Here is a 27,545-nt window from a genome sequence, read left to right as displayed (position 1 = left end):
GTTTTTTTTTAATCAATTTAGCATGTTTTACGTTACGAAAAGTAAACCCGTTACTCTAGTTTCAAAAGAAAAAAAAAAGGTACATATTTGTACAAAATTAAACATCAAAACTTAGGCACACATTCAGTTAATTATTTTTTTATTATTTCATAAATCTAATCATGCCGTCGTATTATGAAGCGTATAATCCAATCATTTCTTTAAGCCATTTTGCGAAATTCTGCTTACGGTGAATAATTTAAGCGTAAACATTGTTCATTGTTACCTTCCTTTTAAAAATATAAAGAAAAATATACTGAATACCAGCATGAATAAACATATGGTAGCTAGAACAACTGAAGGAGGAAAAAACTTTAGTTACTTGTTTTTCAGAAACAATTCATCCAAACAGAAATAGCAGTGTTCGCATTTAGAAGGAATCGATATTTACGTAGGAAGAGAATTTATCTGATATATTATTTATAGTAACATTTTTTGATCTTGATATTAAAGCGGAAACTGTTTTGCAAATTCAAAATATTTCATTCAATGACATGAATAAAAAGAAAAAAATATATAAGGATTCAGAAAAAAAAAAAAAATTTGTTTCATTTCGAATGATAAGTAGATCATCGCGTATATAGATAATTTCGCTTCGTAAAAAATTCAACATTCTTCTAAATTAATTATATATATAAAAAAAGAAACAACATGAAACTCTGTTTTCCCCCTCATAGAAAATAAAAACGGTTTTAGTCATTGTCTTGAAGAATTGTAGAAACAAGAGTTGTGTCACATGTTCATGTTTTTTCTACATTGCTTCGCATGAACATGATTTGAAGTTAACTTTTATTCTTTGGGAAACTAATAAACATATTATTTGTGCTTGTATATTGCGTCATTTTTATTCGAAATTAGGCATTTAGGTGATAAATGCAGCGCTGATGAATTTTCCTCTTTTCATATTTCGTTTTCAGTTTCTGCGAAAACTCAAACATACACCTGTAAAGTACAAGCTCTGAAAAGTATATTTTATTTTTATGTTAAGCTTTTTAAGTTATTCTTTTCGAACTTGTCGGTAAATATCTTTAAAATAACATAATTAAACAAAAATTTATTCATCTCTACGTGAAAAGTTATTTTCGATAAAGTGTGTTTAAAGAAAAATCTACCTTTTAGTTCAAGATTTAAATATGCTTTAAATTTGACCATATGCGATTTTTAGTTAGTGTTGAAAATTTTTTTTAATGAATTTAAATGAATTTTTTTTTCTTTTTTTGCACGTAGTCAATTTTCTTCTTTTCTTCGTCGAAATTCTTTAAAAGATGCACAGGAATTTCATTTTGTTCTTATTGCACTAAGTAAGTCAATAAAATCCTCTTTTCTTTGAGTTGGGAGATTATCACTTAATTCTGAGTCAGCAATTAAGCCTGCTTATGTAGGTCACATTGTCCAATAACTGAGGTTTGTAAAAATCTATTCTCGTTACGATTGGTAGACAGCAAGCCACGTGATCAATTGCCTCGTTGACCAATGAAATTCATTCGCTCTAAGTAAATATTATCATCTGCTGTTTTTGCAAGTATAAATAAAGTGTTTGTGTATTTTTTTGTTTCATGTATTTATATATATAGAGACTATAAATCTAGCTAATGATATTTTTTAATTAATTTTCTTCTTATATAGGTAGTTTCTTGAATGAAAGACATATTTCTAATTAAAAAAAAGTAAATATTCGAATCTTTATTCTCACAATACATAAAAACCATTTTTCTTCCAAATCCAATTTAAAAATCATCGCATAGAGATTTGTTTTAGGAATTTATATAAACAAACATGTGGTTTGGATTACTTAAAAAAAATCCCTTCAGCAACCTAAATAAAGAAGCTCGCAAAAAATTCAGCAATCGAATGAACAAAACTGGAAACAAATCCATGCAGAAAAGCTTTTTCAAATAGTCTCGGAATCCCCATAAGCCAACAGCAGATTTTCGAAAATTCCATATTTTGCTGAAGACGAAACTAAGATGCTGAAAACAATTGTATACGGGGAATCATTTCTTTTCTGAGATTTGAAATATTTTTAGAAGTTTTTATCCCCGAAATGCAAGCCATGACTTTATTTTCTTGGGAAGAAAAATAGCTTTGAGAAGCCAGTTTTAGCATTTCTATCTTATTCTTTAAATTCTATTAAACACATGTTATAAATGATTCAGTGCTTTCGCTGAAGGATATTTTAGAGATTAAATGTTACGTAAAAAGAAGACTGAACGAAATGCTCTGCCTTCGCTCTGGGTCGAACTAGTAGATATTATGAAAGGAATTGGACTAGCAAAGTAAGAATAAAGTAAATAAAAAGAAAGAAATTTAATTTGAATTTTGACATCTTGAATTCAAATTATGTTTTTCGCAATCACGAGTATGTGTGTACATGTAGGCGTGTGTGTTTGTGTCTGTGTGTGTAGGTGTGTGTATGTGTGTGTGTGTGTGTGTGATGGTGTGTGTGTAGGTGTTTGTGTGTGTGTATGTGTGTGCGTGTGTATGTGTGTATGTGTGTGTATGTATGTGTGTGTGTGTGTGCGTGTGTATGTATGCGTGTGTGTATGTAGGACATAGACACAACCTGGAGACGGTTTTCGCTAGAGGAGCAGCATCGTGAGGTCGGCGGACGGTGGTGCTGCAGAGGGAGGCGGGGGGAAAATAAAATCACATAGGAATTCAAAACAGTGAAGTGAAAACAATAAGTAATGTGATTGCTCAATCAAAAAAAGCAATTTATGCTGTAACTCAAAGTTTATTTTTTAATTTTACGCGCGGCCAATAGAAATGTAATTAAAGATAAGATTAGGAGTTTCTTCTGGTAGCAAGTAGAAACAAATATTTTAGTCACCACAACGTTTTTCGAGTCGCCACCTTTTTTAAAATTTAAAAGTGTAACTTGACAGCAAATTGCCCCCTATCGAAATATAAAACATACCACGTAAATTAAATAATAAAATGTAACTATGTACTGTCATAAATTTTAATGTCATAAAGTAAAAAAGTTTGGTGTGTCAATGGTAAGACAAGTGGGGAGAGTGGTGACCGGGTATTTCGTATTGGTCATAGATTTTCAGTCGTCACTCCGTTCAAATTAATTGCCACGTGACACACGGCGACAGTTGATAAAAATATAAATACGAAGTTTTTTTCACTAATTCTAAAATGTTTCACCTGGTTGCAAGTGAGCTGCTTGTTTTACACCCAAACCTGCTTTCGTGCGTTCTTTTCTTTTTGTGCAGTATATGAAAATGTCAATCAGATTGGGACTCAATTGACGAAATTATTAATGAAAAGGATAAAGTTATCTTTAAAACGAACGATTTTTATGCGATTTTTTATGCGGTCCCTATCCACCGCAGAAAAACAGGTTTGGGTGTATTGTGTATTTCAAACAAATTTAAAGATTATAAAATATAAGGTTGCTTGAATGGATTTAAAAAAGTTTCACGGAAACGACTTGTAAGCTGTTTGTTCTATTTTAAATGATCTTTAAAGATTCTAAATACGAAGTTGTTTGAACGAATTTGGAAATGTTTTACGAGACAACCATGATCTTTTTTTTTTAAATAAACATTTCGAACAATCATTAAAGAGTAGAAAAAAGAAGTCATTTGGATTATTTTGAAACTGTTTCACGAGACTACTAGTGAGCTGTTTTTTTTTTACATTTTAATCAATCCTTAAGAACATAAATATGAAGTTGTTTCCTTTGATTTCAATATTTTTATAAAATTGATGCATTTAAAATATATTACCTTCTTAAAGTTGTTTAAATGTAATGATAAGTGTTTTGTAGAGTTTTTTTCTTGACTGAAATTAATTAAATATTAAGCCTAAATAGCCATTTCTTTTGCCGATAAAGACCTAAGTACAGTTAAGAGAGATTATGTAATTGCTCTTTGGAAACATTAAAATAATTTCACAAGACTACAAGTCAGTTTTTTTTTAAAAAAATATTTCAAACAATCCTTAAAGAATATAAATATAAAGTTGTTTCATTGTATTTCAATATTTTTTCTAAAATTGATTCAATTAAAATATTTTGCTTAACTTAATTTATTTGAGCAATAATACGTTATTTTGAAGAGTTTTTTTCCATGCTAAAAGGGATTAAATAGTAAACTTAAATAGTCAGTACGGTTTTTTTTTTCAAACAACAGTGCCAATTATGAACTCACTTTGCGCCCCGATAAATATATAAATAATATTAAGAGCTATCTTGTAATTGCTCTTTGATAGTATTAAGATGCCAATTATCAAATTTATTGTAAAGTACTAGAAAAGATGGCGAAACGGAAATCATTCCATAACTTAATTGTTCCGTGACAAGAAAAATGTATGATTTATATAGATTGCAGCCATTAACGCTTGATGCGGAGAGCATCAGATAACGTTCTGCCATTTATGAACTTCGTGACACAATTTATTTCCCAATGATTTTATTTTCAGGAGCAAGAAAAGTTCTCTCGAACTTCATAGAGGGAGTAATTTGAGAATCTTGTTAAGTTTGTACAGTAAAACTCTTTTGCGAACTCCAAGAAAAATGTTTATAGTCACATAAATGGAATGCGCTTTCGTTTATTTCATAGTTGTTTAAAGTCATATATATTTTTAAAAGTCTGAGCATCACGTTTCGTTTAACCTTAACAACGATAAGTTTTCCTATATCTAAGCAACCTACTTTTCAGAATACAGACAATTCTGAAAACAAAAAATATATATATCTTTTGTGCAAAATGAAAGAAAATAGTGTAAAATAGAGGTATTGTAGAGATGTAATAGATTTTTTCTATTAGAAGTTGATAATTAAGTAGTTGATGGTCTAAACTTGATGGCAACTTCAGTATTTACACTAGATTTGTCAAATTTAAGTAGAAATAACTGTATTGGATAGATATTCTGCACATTGGTTTGCCTATTTAAGTGACTTAAATTAAAGTGATTTAAACATATTGTGAAGCAAAATAAAAATATACATCAAAATGCACAATAACCACTCAAATAATTAATTCTGCATTGTAAATAAAACCGGTTAATTAAAAGTACAATAAGCTATTAAATAGCAATAAAAGTTCCATTAAAATGCAAAGTAATCCGCATATTGATTTAAAAATCCCTCGATATAAATTAAAATATGAAATAATCAGACAAAAATCTATCAGATTCCTAATATACAATAAAAACTTTTTTTAGGGGAAAATTTGAACTAGAGCAGTAAACATGGAGGTGATGTAAGAAGTATTTATGTTTATTATGCCAAGATCGGAGGCATACAAGTCGCTAAGCGCCATTGTAAATATTGACTATTGAGAGATGGCGGATGAGCTGGAAGGGGAAACGGAACACTTCATTTCGTAATAGGTACACTGCTCAAAACAATTAGGGGAGTAATCAAAAAAGTGAAGAAAATGGTGCGGCATACAATGGATAGTACACGCGTATCACTGCGCAATACAGAAAAAATACGTAAAAAATGTAATTAAGCTTTAATTCTTTGAAAATATAGAAAAAAACATGAAAATATGATTCAGGGCAACAATTTGGTACACGTAAACGATAAAAAAGGTACTGTTCAGACATGATGCATGAGTGGGGCATGTGGGCGTGTGGTCTCCTCGAACAGCTAAGGCTGCTGCACACTTGTTTGCCATGGATGTGAAGAGGTTATCGATCTTACTTTGGGGAATACTGTTCCACTCTTCAAGAAGTGCAATCTCCAAGTCTCGAACAGTAACAGGTGGCCTTGGTCGTTCAGCAATGCGTCGTCCGAGCATGTCCCAAACATGCTCGATTGAATTCAGGTCAGGAAAGCACGCTGGCCACTCCATACTCTGTATTGTTTCAGTTTCAAGCATGTTCTCCGCCAGACGATCTCTATGAGGCCAGCCAATATCATTTTGTAAAACAAAGAAATTTCCAATGACAGCAGGGTAAGGGGTGACCTGAGGTCGCAGTATCTCGTCTGCGTACCTTCCATTCGTCAAAGTGCCTTTCCAAATGATATTCAGGTCCGTACGTCCGCCTATGCTGATTCCAACCAACCCATCCGACCATCTCGTCTGTATTGTGAACTTTCACGAACGAATGCGGTTGTTATTTTGAGTGCCCTTGTCCCTCCATACCAGAACACGTCGGGTGTTACACTTCAGAATGTATCGGGACTCGTCTGTAAACAGCACTTGGCTCCAATCATGTTGCTCCCAATGTTGATGTTCCGCAGTACATCTTTTTTGGGCCGCACGTCGGCGTGTGATCAACGGAATGCAGACCATTGGTCTACGTGCAAAGATACCTCTCTCATGAAGCCGATTACGTACTGCTTGGCTTGACACTCGTCCTGTTGCTAAGAGCAACTGTCTTTGCAGCTGCGTAGCATTCTCTGTTTTTTTTTTCGACGGGCTGTTAAGCATATAAACCGGTCATCAGTTGGTAACATTCTCAAGTAATCTTGTCTCAAAAAGAAGAAGAAGAAAAAAAATACTGCGCAAACATCTCGATTACTGCCCTTATCTCCTGTTCCTGGTTTTTGACGTCATGAACTTTGATTTGCATATTAAGTTTTCTTCGTTTCTAGGTAGGCTTTAAATTAAGGATGATTAATTTTATGCTACTTATTGGTATACATCTTTGCGTAATTTTGTTATAAACAAGTGCTCCCAAATTGTTTTGAGCCGAGTAGTATCAGCGAGAATTAGCAAGCTGTTCAGGTTTTCTACCCTCGAGATCACGCTGATCTTACCTATTACAGAATGAAAGGGTCCGTTTCCGCTTCCAGTTCATGCGCGCCATCTCTTCTTGGTCAAACCTTACCCCTATTTTACATTTTTAACAAAAGAAACGTATTGTTATATATTAAATCCGAAAAATATCATTCTGGCTTAACTTTCCTTCCTTGCTTTAAGCTTCAGAAAGTTGGTACGTGAAATACGCTTTAAAACAAAATGAAAAAGCATTGCATTATATTGGGAAACACATTACGTTTTGAACTGTTGTGCTATATATTTCCAAATATAAATATAAATCATTTAAATTATTATCAATAATATTTACTCTCCGGGCTCAAGTCTTCTGCTTTTCCTTATTTTAAATTCAACAAATGCCGTTGCAGTTTTTTAATTCCAACGATGCCACAATATATAGTTTCAAATGTTTAATCTAGTAGTCTTTGCTATTTAGAACTGCTTTAGTAGTCAACCTTTTTTCTACATTTTAAGTTTTCAATTATTTGTTTAACTGGTTGTCCTAATGCAAAAAGAAAGGGAAAAAAAAGCCCTTGCTTTTGTTATTTTTTTGAGCTTAGACGGTTTTGTTCAATGCCAACAATCATTAGTAAAAAAACCCTAATACCTTTAGAAATTTCGTTTTTTCTATTAAGGACAAAGATAATTAAGTTAATTTAAACATATCCTAATTAACGCACAAAGAAATCTTCTGTTCATTTTTTACTCTTTTCTTTTATGTTTAAATCTGATTTTTATTTGATTTCAGATCAAACAAACACAGTATTAATGCAATGTAAAAAGACTTTTATAAATAAACATTTGGGTTTCGCATTCCTTAACTATTGCTGCTTTAAAGAATGAGAAAATAAATTGCTGTGCAAAATCACACGTTCATTTTATTTAAATTTAAAATGATTATCATATTTTTTTTTTTAAACTAGCACATAGTTTTCAGATTTCTTTATCATAAGGTTTATTTATTTATTTATTTTTTTTTACCAAATTCATTTTGATTAATATCATTTATCGTTTCGGAATTACTTGATTTCTAATTAAAAATTCTTGAAATTAAATGATTTTGTCTTATTTATGCGCGATAAAAGGCTTAAACATACATTCAATTGCTAATCGTTATCTTAACCTAGTTAAAAATTAATTATCTTATTATTCTCTAATTTTACTGCTTCTTTTTTGGAGTCTATACAAAACCACTTTTAATTATTTTTTTTTCTCTACAGTCCCGGCGTCACTTGTAGTAGACACTTAATAATACTTACTAAAAAAAAAAGGTAAAAAAGAAAATAAAATATACCAATGCTGGAAATTAATAGTTGATTTTTTTGACAGTAAATGACAGAAGTGAAAAAAAGATATTCCATTGACAGATTTTTATTTACAGCTTGTTTATCGACAAATAAAAATAGTAATTTCTGAATAAAAAAAAGTCATGCGCATCGGGAAGTGTCAATGTTTTAAAATTATTTTTATAGCAAAAAAATATTATACATGCTTTTGAATTTCTTAAATATCGTGTTTCTATGTGAGGTTATCAGTTTCTGTTCAAATCTCCCTCCTTTTGATTAAGAATATTATTATATTAGTGTATCTCTTCTTGGAGACACTTATTTCATCGAGAACAGTTATCAAAATAATTTAACATTGCACATTTTCTTTAGCTTTCTATGTGTTTCTAACCAATTAATTCAACCAATCTAAAAATGTATCACCCATAGTTGATCTTGGGTTTGAGAAGGTTAACCCCTTCAGTCGGAATTATGAAATACTTGACAAAAATGTTTTTATTTAGTATTTAGTGTAGGTACTGTGGTAAAGGATATCTTACAGACAAAATTTCAATTTCAAAACTGAAAGAGTTATGGCACGTCCAATATTCCGGACTTATATTTCTGAAATTAATATTTCAAATAAAAACACGATAAAATACCAAACAAACTTCATTATAAAATGGTCTTTAAACAACTATAAAACGTAATAAACATAATATAAGCGTTTGAATTGATTAATTAAAGATTATATATTTCTATTTTTAAAAATGGGGGAAAAGCATCGCTTTTCAGACGAGAATCCGTGGTTGAAAAATTGGGCCACTCTCTATATCCCAAACCCTATATGTTAGTGTTGTCAATTCCAAAACAAAAAATTATTTAACAGATTATAATAAGCAGAATGCAAAGAGTCAACTACAAGAAAAAAAAAGTAATTTAACTCTTTAAACTGTATGTCCGGTATACCTCCACCAGGTCAGAAAGGGTTAAGGACAGTTTCTGGAACACTAGACAGCTGAGTTTAACGGAGTATTCTTAATGGAATTTACATAGGACACTTACCTAGAGCCGCTGGTGTGGCGGCACAGGCAGGCACGGTGAGCCCCACGAGGAAGCGCAGGAGTGCGAAGCATCCGATGTTGGGAGCGAAGGCGGTCAGCGACCCGAAAAGGCACTCGCAGGCCAAGAACAGAAAGAAACTGAAGCGACGACCCTGCCTGCAGAACGAAACACATCACTAAATGCACGCATTCATGAATATCAAGTAAACACGTTGATGACTTCATCACATGACTTCCTTTTACACCCATTTAATGTTATTCCCCCAATATTGGCAGTTTTAATATGGTTCAATAGTTAATTCTCTAAATATCACCAACAGTGGGCAAATTCTAACCAGATATGGATAAAAAAAAAAAAAAACAAAACCGCCAAATTTGTCACTAAATTGGCGATTTAAAAAAAAAAAAAACCCCGCCAAATTTGTCCCCAAATTGGCGAGTAAAAAACTGGCAATTTATCGCCAAGTGTCCGCCAAATTATAACACCACCAACCAAATTTCAACTTTCTAGGACATACCATTCTTGAGTTATGCGGCATACATTCGTACATACGTACATACGCACATAAATACGTACATACAGACGTCACGAGAAAACTCGTTGTAAGTAACTCGGGAATCGTCAAAAATCAAATTTAGGGGGTCTATATGTTCTTAGGTATATGCACGTGGAGTCGGGTGAAAAAAAAAGCTCAACATTCATTCGGGGTGAACTAAATGGAAATTAAGTTCGATTTTTGAATGAAAATTTTTTTGCGAATACAATACTTCCTTTTTTGTAAAAGGAAGTAAAATCAACAGAGCCAATAGGCTTAGCTGAATATAGCAACGCTTGATGCCATAATATGCAGAGATACAAAGCTAATGCACCATAATCCCAGGATCAAACCACGACTAACTAATGGATTCGTAGAAATTCTTCTACCCATTGACCATACCCTGATGGTTCCAAACAATCTTGAGACGTCCATCAAAACCTATTTAAGCACTTCGTGCTTGTCATGTTCAGACAAGCACAGGCTGATCAGATGCAGGCTTATTTGTATCTAATGCTGCAACGCGTTGGTTTTTCTGCATTTGCTGAGTATTAGGGAATATCCACTAATAATGGATGAGTTTGCCGTCACACATTATTTCCGGGCAAAGTTTTGTAATTTCACTGGCGTGCATCAGTTTCATGTGAAAATTAAATTTCAGGCAAATATGATTGCAGTTACTAAGGCAATATGCTTGCGGTATGTTTGCAGGCAAATTTTCTTGAGGTATTTGCTTGTAGTTCTGCCTCAGCTTATCCCATATTTATTTCAGGAGATTTCCTGGTAAATCAAGAATGTGCCAAACTATTACTATTTTTTTTAAATCTATGTTTCTTCCGAAAGGTCCTGGTTTATATGAGAGGCATGACTATATTTTATTGATAAGGCTTTTGACTTTTTCGGAAAGATTCCAGGTTAATATTAGCAAGGGTACTGACTTTTAACGAGAAACATCTGTTTTATTTCGTTATTTATGTTTGCGAGAGATAAGTTACCAGCAGAAATTAAGCATATTAGCTGCCCATTAGTTTCCAGGAGCATTTGGGACGTTTTTTTTTACTTTGAGTTTACTATCAGTTAGATGCTCATTAGCTCTCGCGATGCGAAACTGCGCAACGTTTTTGTTTTAGCTGGATATACTTTAGCCAAATAGATCTCTAATATGCCGTCGAATTATATAACGTGGACTCTGACGATGCTCTTCATCTTGAAAATCCACTAACTGAGACGGAGTGTGAGCCCTGTAATCTTAAGCGTGAGAAGACAACACCTAACCCCACTATACTGTCGATCGGTCGTTGGGTACAACGACAGTTACAAAGTAATACGTTCATTAGTTTTTAAAATCTACGCTTTAGAACTACTGTATTTGAATCAAATACAAGTTAAACAGGAGTAATGTATTAAGAAGCAGAAATATAAGAAAAAAGCATATTTTTGCAGATACAAAGAGATACATATTCTTCAATTGCCAAAAATGGAAATCTATTACACAAATCACTGCTTCATTATGTTTTATTTAATTTTTATAGCATTTATTTCTTCAACAAATGTACTTTATTTTAAACAATAAGAATTAATTTTTCATAAGATTAGATAGAGCAATTTGTGGCGTTGCTTATTAGAACATGCTTGTTTATTGAAAAAAAGTTTCTTCAGACATTTGAACTAAAACAAAGAAAAAATTAAATTCCAATACTTTGCCAGCGTATATCGTTCGAACAAAATCGAATAAGATTAATTTAATATTATTGATAAATTCACTGTTACTGTATTTTTAAAACTATTTTCAACTACACACTGGAAAATGTTGACGAAGTTCAAAGTTAAGCTTAGTTTACTACACTGAAACTGTGACACGATGAACGTTCCTTTTTCTTTGATTTTACTTAAAGAAAAAAATAGAGAAGTTACTGCGACACAGAAGGCGCTTGAGATCAAAAACAAGGTCAAAAGTACCTGCTGACATGGAAATTTTGAAGTTTCAAATGTATTACAAACTTTTAATAAATTGGCATTGAAATTTCAAAAAAATTACAAAGCATATTTTTTGATTCTAAAAGCGAATGTACGTTCTTTTAAATGACGCGTTTATTTTTCAATCACGTTACGCAAGGAACACATTTTATTTTTAAAAGACAAGCATAAAAGAAAATAAGTTAAATGTTTTTTTTTTTTTTTTCATTACCTGTAAGTTATGTAAAAGTATAATGGTAGGCTTAGGAATTCGCCCACTCCAAACAGCATCAAGGCGAATGTTGGTAGCCAACTTCTATCACAAACAAGGTCCCACTAAAAGGGAAATAACAGGTTTAATACTTTAAATAAACAAACCATACATAGTATGTAACGAGAATGCTTAGAAACACAAATTAAATATGTATGATTATTTAAAACGGCACCACCATACCCGTCATTTCGAATGTTTTTTCAAGAGGGGAAGGGGACGGTGTATAAACAATGCACATTTTGACGGTAAACGAGAAAAACTCCCGCTCACTGATATATAAAAGCATTAATTCTTAAAGCTGGGAGGGAGGGGGGAATTTGACCTCTGGGCTCCCTAAATGACGGGCCTGGGCATGACCACCACTTAAAAATTTAAAATAAAATGGTGCCTTTGTCGATTGTCAGCCTCTTGCTGCAGAAAAACAAATGCAGCTAAAATAGCTTTAAAAAAAAAGTAAATTTAAAATCATCGAGTAGTATACAATAAGGCTAGCTTTCGAGCGGCTGCGAGAAATAAAGTTGCAGCTATTGAGCGGTAATAATAAGAGTTTGTTAAAATTGAAGAAGATAAACAAAAGTTTTAATTAGCTTAGAACCACAAAACGCATTTCATCTCATACAGAAAATGCTGCTCGTTTGATTGATATTAAAGCTGCAAATGCGCAAGTCGCCCATTCGCTTAGCATTGCATCAAGCGCTTGTGCTTCACTAAAGAAGATTGTTACGCCGTGAACCGCTTCGCCTTTACTCAATCAAATCTCACTTGAATCAAATGAATTATTAGAAAGACGTTCGTTAGTTGTTTGACATGGTTTTGGTAGGGCAGGAAAGTGGCCAAAAATAGACGCTTCAGATTAATATCTACGCTTTTTAAAGAGAAGACTGGGCGATTTGGCTAATCCGTAACAAGCCCAGTTCAACACCGTTCTGCAGGAGATGAGGCTGTTGACATACAGAAAGACTGAAATATAAGCTAGGGCAGATGTAGATAGTAATTTAACGATATATGGAATGGAAGAGGAAACAGCTACTTTGAATTTGCTGCTGTTAGCAAAATTAGTAAAAAAATAAAAGAAAAGAAAAATAACGTATAAGTAATCAGGAATTTGAAATAAAAACATGAATTTTTTTTAAAATTATTATTTTTCCAGTTATACTTAAATAAGTAAAAAAAAAGATAAATAAAATATAAAACAAATGAATAAAAAATATATTAGTAACTTAAGGTCATTTAAACATATACAGAAATTTTGAGTTTTTGGCCAATCTTGAAGAGTGTTGGAAAAGCATATCGCATAAATTACTAAGAAAATATCTTCAAAAATTTCATGATTGATTGGCTGCATACACCAACACAATCTACACTTGGCAGGCTGACTTTTTTTAACTGAAACGCAAATCTTTTTCTGTAATTAAAACTGTGAAGGAAAACGTCAGAACAAATATATCACCACGAAAACTTTGGTAAAATATTGCTCATCTGCCGCTTCAAAAGACTTTGAGCCATGCTTTAGCATGAGACATCATAATCTCCCGGGCGACCTTTTTCCTGGCCAAACCGGTGTATATCCCGGTTATTTTTGTCACGGGAGCGGTGCAGTTTCCCGATTGAAAAGTAATAAAATTCGCTCAAGTGAAATACCTCCGCTGAATCTTAGTTGAACAAAAACGGGAATCTTATAAAGAGCTGTCACAACTGTCAGTGCAGAGTTTCCAGCTATTTTCCTCTTCTGTTATTAATATTTCTACTTTAATGAACCTTCTCCTTGAGAACCTGAAAGAAAAATATCTTCTCCTAGGGCAAGGAACCGTTCTTAGGCTCTCCGTGACAGTTTTCGAAATAGATTTGTCATAAGTGCGTCCTCCGAGATGTTGAAATGCTAAATTGAAAATCAATTTCGCGAAGTATATAAAGAAAAAGGCCATTTTTCTTTTCTCTTTCCTGTGTCGGCTCAAGACTGATAGAATCGAAATGATATTTTGTGATTCTCCCTTCGTATTTTTATATTTTGCTTCGGCTGAAGCGATTTTGAGAATGAAAAGGACGGGTAAAACGGAGAACAGGGGCTTTAAATTTTTATGCAATAAAGTGATGGATATTTTTGCTTATTCTATTTGTTAGAGCATTCACGTCTTTGAAATGTATTCATTTCACACCTTTCACAATCTTCTGGTACTGAAGCAGGCACGAATATTTACAATGGTAAGCAAATTCAGATTTCACTTTATGTCTGTTTGAATTATCCTCTCTCAAATTGCGGGAAGTTTCAAACGCAACTACAAAAGCTTAGACAAATCAAAATATTTGTCTGTCAATCATTTTAAATATCATTACATCATGTTTAGGAAATAGCGTAAAAAGTAAAGTTGAGATTGTTTTTGCAATTGTGTATCTTCTTCATACACATCCGTATTTTGCGTCAGAACTTCACTACGTTGCCACGAATGCATTCAACTTTGACACCCCGATGTTAATAATGATTTTAGAAAGCAAAATTCGAAGCAGCATAGTTCGGGTGTTTCGAAATTATTAGGATTTTAATTTCATAAATCCATTTTAATGCTCCTGTTACAAAATAATTCTTGTTTAGTTTCGACTTTTGAGTTAAATTGAGATGAGTAAAAAACTGAGCAATTGAAATTCCTCGAAAGTCGTTAAAAATAGCGAGTCAACTATAGTAGCTTTTAAAAATTAATTAGCGCACTTTCTAGATTCACACAGACAATACAAGAATTACACGAAAAATTCCTAAAAGAGAAATTTATTGAACTACACTTTTTTCAATCAATAAAGTGTTATACAATTTTGTGGTCACAGATTTATTGAATTTTTACGTACATTAATTATGAAACAATTAACTTCAATGCACAGTATATTGATCACCGAAACACTTGAAGCTTTTTTATAAAAACAAAAAGTAGATTTTATTGTCTGCGATTTCTCCGACCACTTTAACAAATCTTTATATCGTGTGACAATGATATTCAAGTATTGTAATCTTATTCAAGTGTTGGATAATTTTTTTAGAAAAATAGTATGTTTTAAAAAACGGAAAAAAGTCAATTATTACTTGATATTATCCGTTACAAATAAAACTGAGCATTATATTTAACGTTGTGCAAATATTTAGATTCGTGATAAAAAGGATTAAATGTATGATTCATTTGCGAAATCGATTAACTCGATAAAACAAAAAGTCGAGAAAAGTGATGAAGAAGATAGTGTTATCCAATAAGAGTGAATGGGCCCTCGTGTTGCGTTTTCTGCCATCGCAGGATCAGAAATGTGCTTAACCAAAAATTTAATATAAAGTCACATTCTAAGCATTGATTAAGTACGATTAAATCAGAAATGAGGGTCTTTTTAAAAAGTGGAGTTAATCGATTTGGCAACTGAGGCATCCAAATACAAAAAAAAAAGAAAAAAAAATCCTGCTAATATGGATTTTGCAAGTCCAGTTGAAGTGCGATAATCAAGTACAGCTGAAAATTACAGACAAAAAAGTTTAAAAAACTGAAACCCGACTTCGGCAAAAAACACTAAAAGGTAAGAAACAAGGTAGGTGCGGTTTGATGTCATCGTCTTATTGAGTAAAAGAAGTCATTTGAAATGTTAGATATTCGTTTTTTTCTTTTTTTTTTATTGAAATCCTCTGTCACTTTCTCATTAGTGGCAATATACTTCAATTCAAATGTCGTTGTCCTGCATTGTCAACTACAGTTTTTTTTAACCAACACTCGACTACGCCATTTGAATTGAATTATATTATAATTGATTTATCTTATTTCAACCTTTTTACCCGACTGTCTTCCCTTAAACGTAACAGTAATTGCTTTAAAATCTGAACATAATTCTTACAAAGAAAAAAAAAAAAAAAAAAACTGGCTTAAGGTTAATTTACGTTTAATTTACGTTACGGATGTGTGCTGGCGATAAACTGTTAGATTAAGAGCGCTACATTAAAAAATTTCGATATTTAGAAGAAAAATATAAAATTTTAACTCTTAATTTCGGCAACAGAAACCAAACGGGAAACAAAATCCTAAATGGTTTGTGTATAGTGATGTATTTGAGATTAAATCAGAGGTAAATTAGGAGATAAATCCGTGAACACTCACATTATAAAACCACAGCAAATAAAACGTTGATTTTTTAGACTAGTCGTTTTTTTTCTTGTTTTTCTCTTTTGGGATGTGCCTTTTACTGTCGCTGAAGAGTCATACATCTGGCTGATTTTTTATAAAAAAACATACTTTTTTTTCATTTTTTACTCGGTGGAAAAAAATCAGCATCATTTTTTTAAATCATGTTGGTTTTTGCGTTACCAGCTATTTCACAGTTTACCATACCACCACACCCTGATTGTGTGTCAACCAGTTATATGCATACCTCATACGTTACCTCTATAACTGAGAGTTTATTATTTATATTTCATTTAACTTTAGTTTTCCACAAAACTGAATACTTTATTTGTAGTACCGTTTTGTTATCTTCTGCAAATAAGGTGAGTTTGTGCAATTATAAGCAAGTTTCAGTACAAATAACTAATTTTCTATTATCTTTTGTGAGCATATTATCAGAACTGTATTCTATTAAGTCAGCACATGCCAAGTAATATCAACAATGCTTATCAAACATACTGTTACGAGTCCAGCCACTTGAAGAAATTCTTTAAATGACGACACATTTCTTGAGAAAACACAAGAGATTTATTTACAATTAAGTACAAGAACTATCGTTAGAAACTGCTAAATTAATCATAGCAATTAGGCAAATATCAATTAACACCATAAACACAACGGTCACACAAGTATCTACTTAAAATACGCAAAAACACAGCGCAAAAGGCTAATACACGCAGAGCTAAATACATGCTCTCCAGCACAAGCTGGTACGATTCACAAGCAAAAACTATCTCTCATTCAAATGCCACACGGTTTTTATACTCAGTAAAGAAATATCCAAAAAATCCTACCTTGTTCTACCAATTTCTCATATTTTATTTTTACTCCATTCACCAATCCTATCGTTCAGAAATGGAGGGACAATATACTTCATTCGGATGTAAGTGAGTTGTATAATCATTACGAGAAACTATTTACAGGTTAAATTACTAAGACAATTTTAGATGAAAGATAATGGAATAAACCTCCCAATTTATCCGGATTACAACAAATTAATCATAAAAATAGTTACTATTTACAGAGTTTATAACAATACTTATCTGGTTACCAAAACCCGAATGACGAACTACGTTCCTTTGAAACAAACTACGTTGTGCAATTTTAGCCTGATCAGATATAATGCAAAATTTTTGAAAGCGTTCTGTTGTTATACTTTTATAGTATTTAAAGTTTTCCTGCAGTTGGTTTAAACTTATAATAAAGGGAAAATAATGCTGTGTATAGCTGGATTGAGTAAACTTTTAGATGGAATTTTCGAGTTCAAATATCATCCAATTATATATAATCAGAGTAACGGGACAGTAAAGAATTCGGAGAATGTAGATAAATTAATCTCGTTAATTTCTGACTTCACGCTTTAATGGAACCCAAAGTAAAATGCCTAGAATACCTTGAAGCCGGTGAAATTCCTTCACGGATTTCAACCTTTATACAACCTGACTTTTAAGGTTAAGTTTCGCTTGAACGGATTATAAAAGTCGAGGGATTTTATGCCTCTTGGTTTTTCTGGTGTTGAGGTGGTGAAATGATTCAATTGATATGTTTCAGCGTAATCTGGCCACTTTTCAATTCAATGGTAGACGGAATTGAACATTGGGTTTCTTCGTAAATGTGAAGGTTAAAACAAAATTGCATTTGATATCCAAAATGCATTTTTTAAAAATGTATAAATAAGTACAGATGTTTATCGAAGTATATAAGTGTTTGTTTTATTCTTCGTAACATTAGCATTATAATGTGCGGATATTATGACTGGTTGATAAAATGTGTTATAATGAGCTCTCGGCGTAAAACATGACAAGTATTTAAACAATATGGTGCCGTTTCTGTAGAAGCCCAATTTGAACCATCGACCAGGTTTCTTTCGATATTCTATGTACAAGTATTTCCTACATCACTCCGCATTGAAGTAGGAGTTATAAGTCATTAAAATATTGTTTTCTTTATTCAGATTCCTTTCATATTTCACTCACAATCTGTAGTTATTTTCATTGCCATGACAGTTTTCCGGTACATACAATAATATTAGAATTCTTTAATCTTGAAAGTACTAATCTAGTGTCTAAACGGCACTATTTGGAAGACAGTTAAGTTTTCTAAAAACGGTAATAGTGGAAATTCTATGTGAAGTGTGGATACGACATTCCAAAACAACCCTTAAATTATTCAGATTTCGATTCTCCTTTACAGGACTTAGATCTGTACTTTTAGTGTTTTTGTTTCCCTTTCTGTCAATTTTTATTTGATTTCTAACATAGAAATGAATCAATTGCTGTATTTACAAGGCAAGCACTTCTAATTTGCAAAAACTTATATTAAGAACTGAGCAATTTCTATTCAAGTCGCTATTGCTATAACCACTATTAGTTTATAATTTCCTTTATTGTTTCATTGACGTAATGCGGAAGTCTCTTGTGTAATTTATCTAAACTAAGGGAATCTTTCTTTGCAGTAACCTTTAACCGTTTCTTCAAACATCTCTAAAATAACTACATTGCATTTCTAATATAATTTTTGTTTCACGAAACATAAAACTTTTCACAAATTAATAAATTACGTTGCAAATAGTAGTGAAAATATAATTTTTGTGTGCTAAGTAGGTAATATTTAGTAGGCGTCACGGACTATGCCGAGGAAGACGGCGCATCAATCGACTTAATAGTAAATCATAACTCTAAACCATTCAAGTGGAAGTCTGTGTTCACAAATCCCGAACCACTTGATTTATTACCGACTCACACCTGTAATTGTGATTCAAGTTTAAGATTCATATAATCAAGTCAAAACCTTTTAGTCATTCTTTGCATCATGTCTGGTTTCGATTTCCTTCCCTTACAAGCCATGGTATTGTTCTAAATTCGAAACCAAGTCGGAAAAAATATTCAGGTAACCCCCAATTTTGATTATTTCTAATTGAGATCTTTATTTCTAACCTTTCAAACGACTCAAAATGCATTGCAGCAGGAGAAAAGGTGTAAAGGATTTTGATAAATGATTACATGTTTTTTTAAATCACGAACTTAAACTCAATATAAAGAAAAGTACAAAAAAAAAATGAATTTTTTAGATTTAATCTCACGCATATGTCAAATTTTACATAAACTCCTGAAATTTCAAATAATTCGTTACTTATCTAGTGACGATTTAATCTACCAGTTACATTAATCTTTCTACCTTATAATGCTTTTCTTAAGTTTATTGATAATCTCGACGTCGTTAAAGCAAAAATTTGCAGTTTTTCATGAAACAAGTACCCCGAAGACCCACAACCGTCATCTGTATCAGTACGCTACTTATGTTCTTAACTTCAGAAAAATGGACACTGCGTAGTTAGTTTTAACTGAGTGGCTCCACATAGAATACATACATTGTGTGGTCTCCTGAAAATAGGAAACTATTGATCTTAGGAAAAAACATTAATGCTTCGAAAACGTTGCACGTTTAGTTGTTATGATCTCTCGCTTTTTCCCACTCTTTCCACTTTTTTAATGATTCATTGATAATATTCCAGGCTGTCCTGAAATTGAAATTAAAATAAAATGACAACTTAAGCACATGTAACCAATTTTTATTCTTCATTTTAAATATCAATTAATACAAATGTTTAATAGTGTAGTATTTACTGGTAAATCAAACGAGTAATATATCTTACCTTTTGAAAACAAAACGCTCAAATGCCTAAATGTTTTTTTTTAAGGATTCGTTACCAAATAAATAAATCGATGTATCATTTAACGGGCGGACCCGACTGAACTTCATTCACATGCTTAACATGGCCGCATGTCTGTCTGTACGTATCAGCTTGCCACGCGTTTTGTTTTTATATGTGACTTCTAGCTTGCTCTCATTTCCCTTATCTTTCACAACCAAAAAAAAAAAAAAGTTTAGGGGAAGCAGTGCTGTACCCACCGACGGTTGTACCTACGGACGTTGGGCGGGAAATTCATCGTCAAGATAGATCCTAATTGGGGTTCAACGTGTGTGTTACAGCGCTCTTACCTCAGGAAGTTTAATGCCATCAAACGAACATTTAAGATTCTTTCATTTTTTCGGGTTTAGTAGGATCTAAGTAAAAACAAAACATGATCAATTCCGTTTTTTTTTCATCGTCGTGGATTGTATCATTCATTTTTGTTGTAGGTATTATTTTTCCCTATATTTTGAAGGTTTTGTTTCTGATTTTTACTTCCTTTTACAAAAAAGGAAGTATTGTATTCGCGAAAAAGTTTTCACTCAAAAATCGGCCCTAATTTCCATTTTGCTCACCCCCGAACGAATGTTGAGTTTTTTTTTTTTTCAACCAGAATATACGTGGATATATGCCTAGTAACGTACAGACACCCGAAATATCCATTTTGAGGATCTCCGAATTAATTATAATGAGTTTTCTCGTGACATCCGTATGTACGTATGTATGTGCGCATGAGTGTATGTATGTATGTATGAGTGTATGTACGTATGTATGTGCGTATGTATCTCGCAAAACTCAAAAACAGTATGTCCCAGAAAGTTGAAATGTGGTACGTAGACCCCTATTGGGGTCTAGTTGTGAGCGTTCCTTTTTGGTTGCATTCAGATGTTCCTAAGTGGGTCTTTTACAACTTTTTGGGGGAAATCATTGTTAATTTCAATGCTAAGTCAAGTAGTGTTATAATTAGTCAAACACTTGGCGATATATCGCCAAACTTTTAGCTGCCAAGTTTTTTCGCCAACTTCGCGAAAAATTTGACGATTTTTTAATTTTATTTTTTTAATTTTTAAATCTGGCTTTAATTTGATCAATGTTGGTGATATTTAAAGAGTTAACTACTGAATCACATTAAAAAGGCCAATGATGGGGAAATAAATCTGTGTAAAACGTTTTATTGCTTCGGTTCCCAAAAAACTAGAGGTGAAAATATTTAATGTTTCCTTGCTTACTACAAGGCGCTATCATCATTAAATTGGCGTAAAAGGGAGTCATGTGATGCACACATCAGCTCGTTAATGTTGTGAAACTGTGGTCCTATCGATGTGACTGACTTTCAAAACCAAAATGACGTACCTTTGTACCCAAGGGCATTTAACTATATGTACCCACGGACGGACATTTTTAGTGTCCTTGGGTCACACCTGAGTCTTCTTACAATAATGAAGTATATCAAAATGGAGACTTGTCATCAACGTCCAAAATTTGCTTTCGACAATGATGATAAATTTGAAGTAGGGTTTGAAGTCATAGTGGTGAAGTAACCCCCTGTTGTAGGATCTACAGACCGTCAATCCCACCTGTTTCCATTTGATGTCGACTTTTCTAGATTTTTCTTGGTTTGAACTGAGTTTTTTTAATGGGTTAATTTTGTTAAAAGGTCTCAATTTGCATATAAATTGAAGTTATTATGTAGGTACATAGAGAGCAATATTATCATGAATCTAGTTTTTTCTTTTGCTTAAAAACAAAATGATTATTCATTACATCATTAACTCTTTTAAGAGTAATAATTTTTTTAAAGGGTTCACTGATGTTAAAAATTAAGGAAAATTTTAAAAAAAGGGGGTGGGGGAAGCACCTTTGATTAATTTTCAAAGTTTAATTTCTGTTGGATATTTTGTTGAATGTTATTTTTAATGGATGTTTGTAGTATTTCAATATAAAATGGCTTTTGAAAATGTATTGATTATAACTGAGTTCCTCAGACCTATTTATATTTTATTTATGTGTCCATAGGTACAAAGGCACCTGTCCGCAGGATGACCGGGGTGTTGTACCTGAGGACAAAAAATATGGTTTTTACGAAAATTTTTTGGAAGTTGAAAGCTTTGAGATTTTCACCTGACAAAAATTGCCAAATTAGATATTAGATGATAAGTTGTAGATTCTGCCAGAACATTTAACCGAGCGATAATCCATTCCCAGAGACAAGCAAAAATTAAAAAGTAAATTTTGTCCATAGGTACAGCAGCTTCCCGTATATACTAATCTTATATAGTCTAGTCCCCTATATAGTAGTATCTACTCCCCTATAACTAGTCTTTAGTCATACGCGAAATTCATAAAATTGCGGGGGGGGGGGGATAATACACTCCAAGTAGAATCTTTGCACCACTTGAATAAAATATTTCGTCAACACGAAATTTTTTAACTTTCATAAAAAACATTTCTGGTAAGCAGGTTTCGAAGAAATGGAAAAACTTAAGCATTTAGTGGAATTAGTCTCGTTAATTTTACTTTCAAAAAGTGTTGAGAGAGATTGCTTTCATTCTATCCGAATCACCGTTGAAAGAATAACGCCAATGTAACAACTAATCAAGGATACATTTAATGAGATAAAGGGATGTCTTACTCGTTTTTCTTCCCGATTTTCAAAGCTTTATTGTCTGTTTTAAGCATTTAAAATAGATTATACTACTTAGTTTAAACTTAGCTATACGTTAAATAAGGAATTTCAAAATCAAAGACATTGTTAAGGAAAATAAATCAAATGCTATAAAAGCATTTATTTTCGCGACATTTGTGAGCCTGCTGTAATCACGAACATTTAAGCCTCACGAAGTATTGTTTTGTCAATGTGTTTTTAATTTTTGTTTTCGTTCGTATAATGTTCGAGAAATTTCTACCTCGCAAAATGACTGATTTATAATGTAATTATTCTTTTCGATCACCTTGTAACCATTGAGACTTTTTGGTAAAACATTACGCTTAAGAGTAAAATATATTTACTCAAAACTAATTTTAAGTACAAGAGATAAATTTTTTGAAAACATATTCCAGCTGTATCAAAAATTATAGCTTCTCTGATTTTCCTAAAGGACGCAGTTCATTTATGTTCAGTTGCTACCTTTTTAGTAAGAACTGAATGTTGAGCAACTTTCTTTGTTTTACATAAGGAAAAACAACTACTGAAAGCATCTCTTAAAAATGCAAAATGCTTGCCTCAAAAGGCTGGGTAACCTCAAACAATTCGTGCAACGGTTTTCTGCATTCAACTTTTTGGCATAGTCAGAATGATACAGAAAATATAAATCTTCAGAGAATATCTCTTTATATCATTCGTTGAAGTATTTATGAGTCTGCAGCAGAATACGGTCTCTCTAAAAGGATTTTATTCAATGATTGAATCATTCGTAAGGCTTGAATTTTACCTAAAGGAGCCACTAGAATGCGGGAAATGTTTTTCGTACGAAGCTGATCCGACAGACGAAAGTGATTTATGCCGGAATATGGCTCTAACTTGGGCTTTAAATAAAATATTCTGCTCGCAGAATGTTTCGGGATTTTTTTTTCTATACATTTCAAGCTCTTTCTGTGTTGAAGTTTTTGATCATTGACTCCAGCGTTTTACTTAATCGTGAGTCGATTTTTTTTAGTTTTCTAAAATAATTCTGTAGAAAACGCTAAAACTAGAAAATGATCTTTAAGCATTCCCCATAGAGTGATTAGCCTTTACGGAAAATATAAAAATAAAAATAATTACTTAGTAAAATCTAAAATTTAAGAATGGGTATATTTCGATTTAAAACATTGAAAATTCTGCTAAACATGAAAAATTGAAAATGCAAAACTAGTTCAATTGTTAACTATAGAGTTACTGCAAACGATTCATTTGTTTTGCTATTCTTAGTTATTTTTTTATCATTGATTTCTGCAATTTATTCATTTTAAGTAGGCTTTTTTACTTTTTTAAAATTATCCTTAATCCTTTAAAAAAAACTAGAAGTTTGTATCTAATTATTTAATTTTAATGATTATGACGTATGATTTAACCTAAAAAAATAAAATATCCATCAGGAAAACAGATCTCGAAATTTATTTTTTCGATTCAAATATACTACACATTATGCTAAACATCAACATGAAAGTGAAATGCAGCTAATTTGCACTATTACGTTTGATTGTTAACTATAAGGTTACAAAAAATTACTCATTTTTTCTTCGGTTTTATTTATAAAGATTTTTCATTATTGACTTCGTATCAGATATTTTGAAGAGGTTTTAACTTTTTCTAAAGTAATCCTTAAAAAAAAAAAAAAAAAAAAAAAAAAAGAGATACTAGAGAATTATATCTAAGCATTTCCCCTTCGAGTGATTAATGGAAAGAGAAAACATATAATGAAATACTTAAGGATTTTTTTTTCCACAAGGGATGGCAGCAAAATGCAGCAAAAATACCCTCTTATTTCGTTTCATTCTTATCTACAGGTTTACAAAAACGATTCCTTCGTTTCGACAATTAATTAATTCATTTAACTATTGATTTAAAGTATTACACGTGCAATTATGAAAAAAAATACGAAAACTAGTTGGGGCAAACCTAACATGCAGCGTCGCGTCGTTTTGCTGCAGCGTAATACTGCCATACATATGTAGCGTCGTAATGCATCACATTTGTGAAATCATCGCTTTCATTTGTAGAAAAATATTTTAAACAGCTTTTTTTTTCGCCTTCCAGCCAATTTATTCTCTACTTATCATACTTCTATACTACTTAAAAATGTAGCAATGAATCAGGTCGATCAGTGTTGCAAATGTCCTAAAAAAGGATGGCCATCTCTGGTCAAACGTCGCCCAAAATGTTTAAAATAAATAATTACCCTTGTGAAACAAAGTAATAGTAAGACGGAAGAGCGTTAAAAGCACAGATGCACGGATTTGCTAAAAGTAGACGGTTGCTTTTGGGTTACGGGGAACCCTTCTTTTAATGCAGAAAGGTGAGCGTTCACCAGTGCAAAATCATTCAACTAAAGGAAAACTTATTGAGTGACTTTTATATCGATAAGCTCATACATTTTTTAATTAAAAAAGGGGTTACTCAAACCTTGAAATAAGTGCGGTTTTTTTTCATGTAAACTTGTCCTATTTACGTTGTATTGTTATGAATATTACTTTTATTTGATTTAGGCTTTATTAGCCGAATGGCAATTATATGCGATAGAAATTAGATGAACTGTTGGTTAAAATTGATTTATTGATATAATTTGCGTAATCCTCAACATAAAAAATTCTTTCAAAAATTAGATTTACTTTTTAAACTTTCGGGAATACTTAAGCAAAAATTTGACGAGATAAAATCCTACATGATAAAGAAGGAATATTAAGCTGTTTCGATAAAATTTTTTACTCAATTACGTAAATGTGAAACATTCTTTTTTAGAATAATAAACAAGTATCCCAACATTGCTATCAACATAAAATGTATAAAATTAGCTTTGTTATTTAAACGTTAGACACGCACGAAATTTTATGCAATTTAAAAATATGAAATAAAAACTGAAAATATATGAAAAATGATTGAACAATGTTAAATGAATGAATTTCCATCACATTTTTTAATTCTTACTTATTTTCATATATATATATATATATATATATATATATATATATATATATATAGAGAGAGAGAGAGAGAGAGAGAGAGAGAGAGAGATAATATTTATCCTAGAATATAAAAAGAAACATTTTATGGAAATGCAAATTGCAAATAATTAATTCCACAAATATATTTCTAACTGTTCCGAACTTTCCCTTAAGGTGTTTCCATGTCCTTAAATTGCAATGTTTAAATAAAGAAAACACTGAAGCACAATCGTTAAAAAATAGAAAAACATAGCATGGATTTTCATTAACACTTGTTTTAAATAATTAAATGTTTAAAGGAATAATATCGCCTTTAAGGAGAAACATTTAATTATTTTGGAAACAGCTTTAAGTTTTTATTGGTGTTAACTTTAGAAATAAAACTTTAAAGTCTCAAATAACGTTCTTCATCCTTAATCGTGTCATGTTCTCAGCAGTAATTTATATATTTCTACTTTTGTTTTCCTCTCAGTTAATTTTTCACCCTTTCATTTTCTCGCCCAGATTATGTGTACAAAGCTCTCGTTTCCCTTCTTCTTTGAAGACATTGTTCAATGTGATCGTGTTTCCCGTGGCAGGATACAAGAATTCCGGAATTCTCGGGAATTAATTTGGCTCTTTTTTTTTCTTATCCTTTGACCAATCGCCGCGTCAAATCGTCAATCAACGTTCTTCGGTCTCAACAAATGGATTCCATTGACGCACGTGACAATTGAGGCTTAAGATAAAACAGTTGAGGGGCTGGCTTCTTTATTGAAGCTTCTTTCTGATAAGACGTTAGGATTTATTTGTAAGTTGTATTTGATTTAATTTAAAGTTGCTAGGTTTTTCAATTAAGATACGTGGATCTGGAAACGCAAATTTGTTGATTCACTGGCAACAGCGATTTTACTCTTGCGTATGGTTATATTTTGCATACATTTTCTAATAATAGTTTTAGCACCAATCATCACTATATGCATTGCGCTCTGAAGAGAGTTGAATTGTGGGTGCATGAATGAAGTGCACTCTTATCTGTTATGTTACCCTTTGCGCTAGGGAAAGATTAGTGCAGATTGTTAGATTTAAAAAAAAAGAGAGAGAGAAACGTAAGTAAACTAGCTAATTGCTTACCCGTGTGGAGCTTTAGCACTCTACAATAGAAATTCAAAAATCCGTGTTTCAAAGTGTAGGTTTTCAAATAACATCCCAAATTTTACTTTTTTGCACAGATAGCGAAAAAATTTTTTTAATGATATTTCTTGTGTTAATTATTTACGTTTGATGAAGTATTATAGAAATTATGTCGAACCCCAAAAAATAATAGTAATAATAAAACTTTGAGAAAGGAAATACATACGTCTATATATGTAATGCTTTAACTTACCATGTTAAAAGTTTTCTGATTTTAATGAAACAGCACAACTGTGGATCATAATCCTGCCCTCAATAAGTTAAGATTATATACATATGCATGAACACTTGTATCAGAATTCAACTGAGGAAAACTACTGAAGCAATGCATAATAAAGTAGCAAAATAAGTTGAAATTGATGATTTTATTTTTTTTTTCAAATAGTTTACAAGGGCTATACTGCGATTTATTATGAGTCGTCAAACTCTACAATGATTATTTTTGAAATTTTTGATCAGAATTCTGAAGCAAAAAAGCGAATAAATTTGCTGTCTCTTTTAGTTTGCTGTATTAGGATTTTACTGTATTTCGCAAATTAATACGAAATTACATACGTGTCGTTCCTCTAAAGCTATTTCAGATATTTAGTTTTTTAATGCAAAGAAAAAAGCAGCTTACTTTAAAATCTAAAACATGTTTTGAATTAACTTTTTCTCTTGAAATTTTATGCTTTTTAATTTTCTAAAATTGAAATTTGTTTCTTCTTTTTATTTTACTATGAAATAAAACACCTTCATTGAGTAAATATTTTTAACACATGAGAAATACGAATGTGATTCGGGGAAATAAAGACAAACTGATATAGTTTTATATATTTTAACCTTAGCAACAGATTTAATAAATTTAATGTTTTTCACCTCTCTAAAACTACAACGTATCTTCTACGCTTGAAATTTTCCGTCATAAACTTGAAAACATTTTCCGACGTCGCAACTTCTAATCTCAGCCTCAGCCTGATCGCTAATGCTTGCAAAACACAGCCACAGTGTTTATTACT

General features: G+C 31.9%; 1 protein-coding gene across 1 annotated transcript in view; it reads right to left on the bottom strand.

Moving 5' to 3' along the window:
- LOC129227448 (beta-alanine transporter-like) overlaps positions 1-27,545 on the bottom strand; it is a 140,549-nt gene that overhangs the window by 67,778 nt on the left and 45,226 nt on the right. The window contains exons 2-3 of the mRNA XM_054862012.1: positions 11,815-11,918; positions 9,092-9,246 (exon numbers count right to left, since the gene is read on the bottom strand). Coding sequence (XP_054717987.1) covers positions 9,092-9,246; positions 11,815-11,918 — 259 coding nt within the window. The remainder of the gene's footprint in view (positions 1-9,091; positions 9,247-11,814; positions 11,919-27,545) is intronic.

Source organism: Uloborus diversus, chromosome 1, assembly GCF_026930045.1.
Source record: "Uloborus diversus isolate 005 chromosome 1, Udiv.v.3.1, whole genome shotgun sequence".
NCBI lineage: Eukaryota > Metazoa > Arthropoda > Arachnida > Araneae > Uloboridae > Uloborus > Uloborus diversus.
This window is presented reverse-complemented; position numbering and strand designations above follow the sequence as displayed.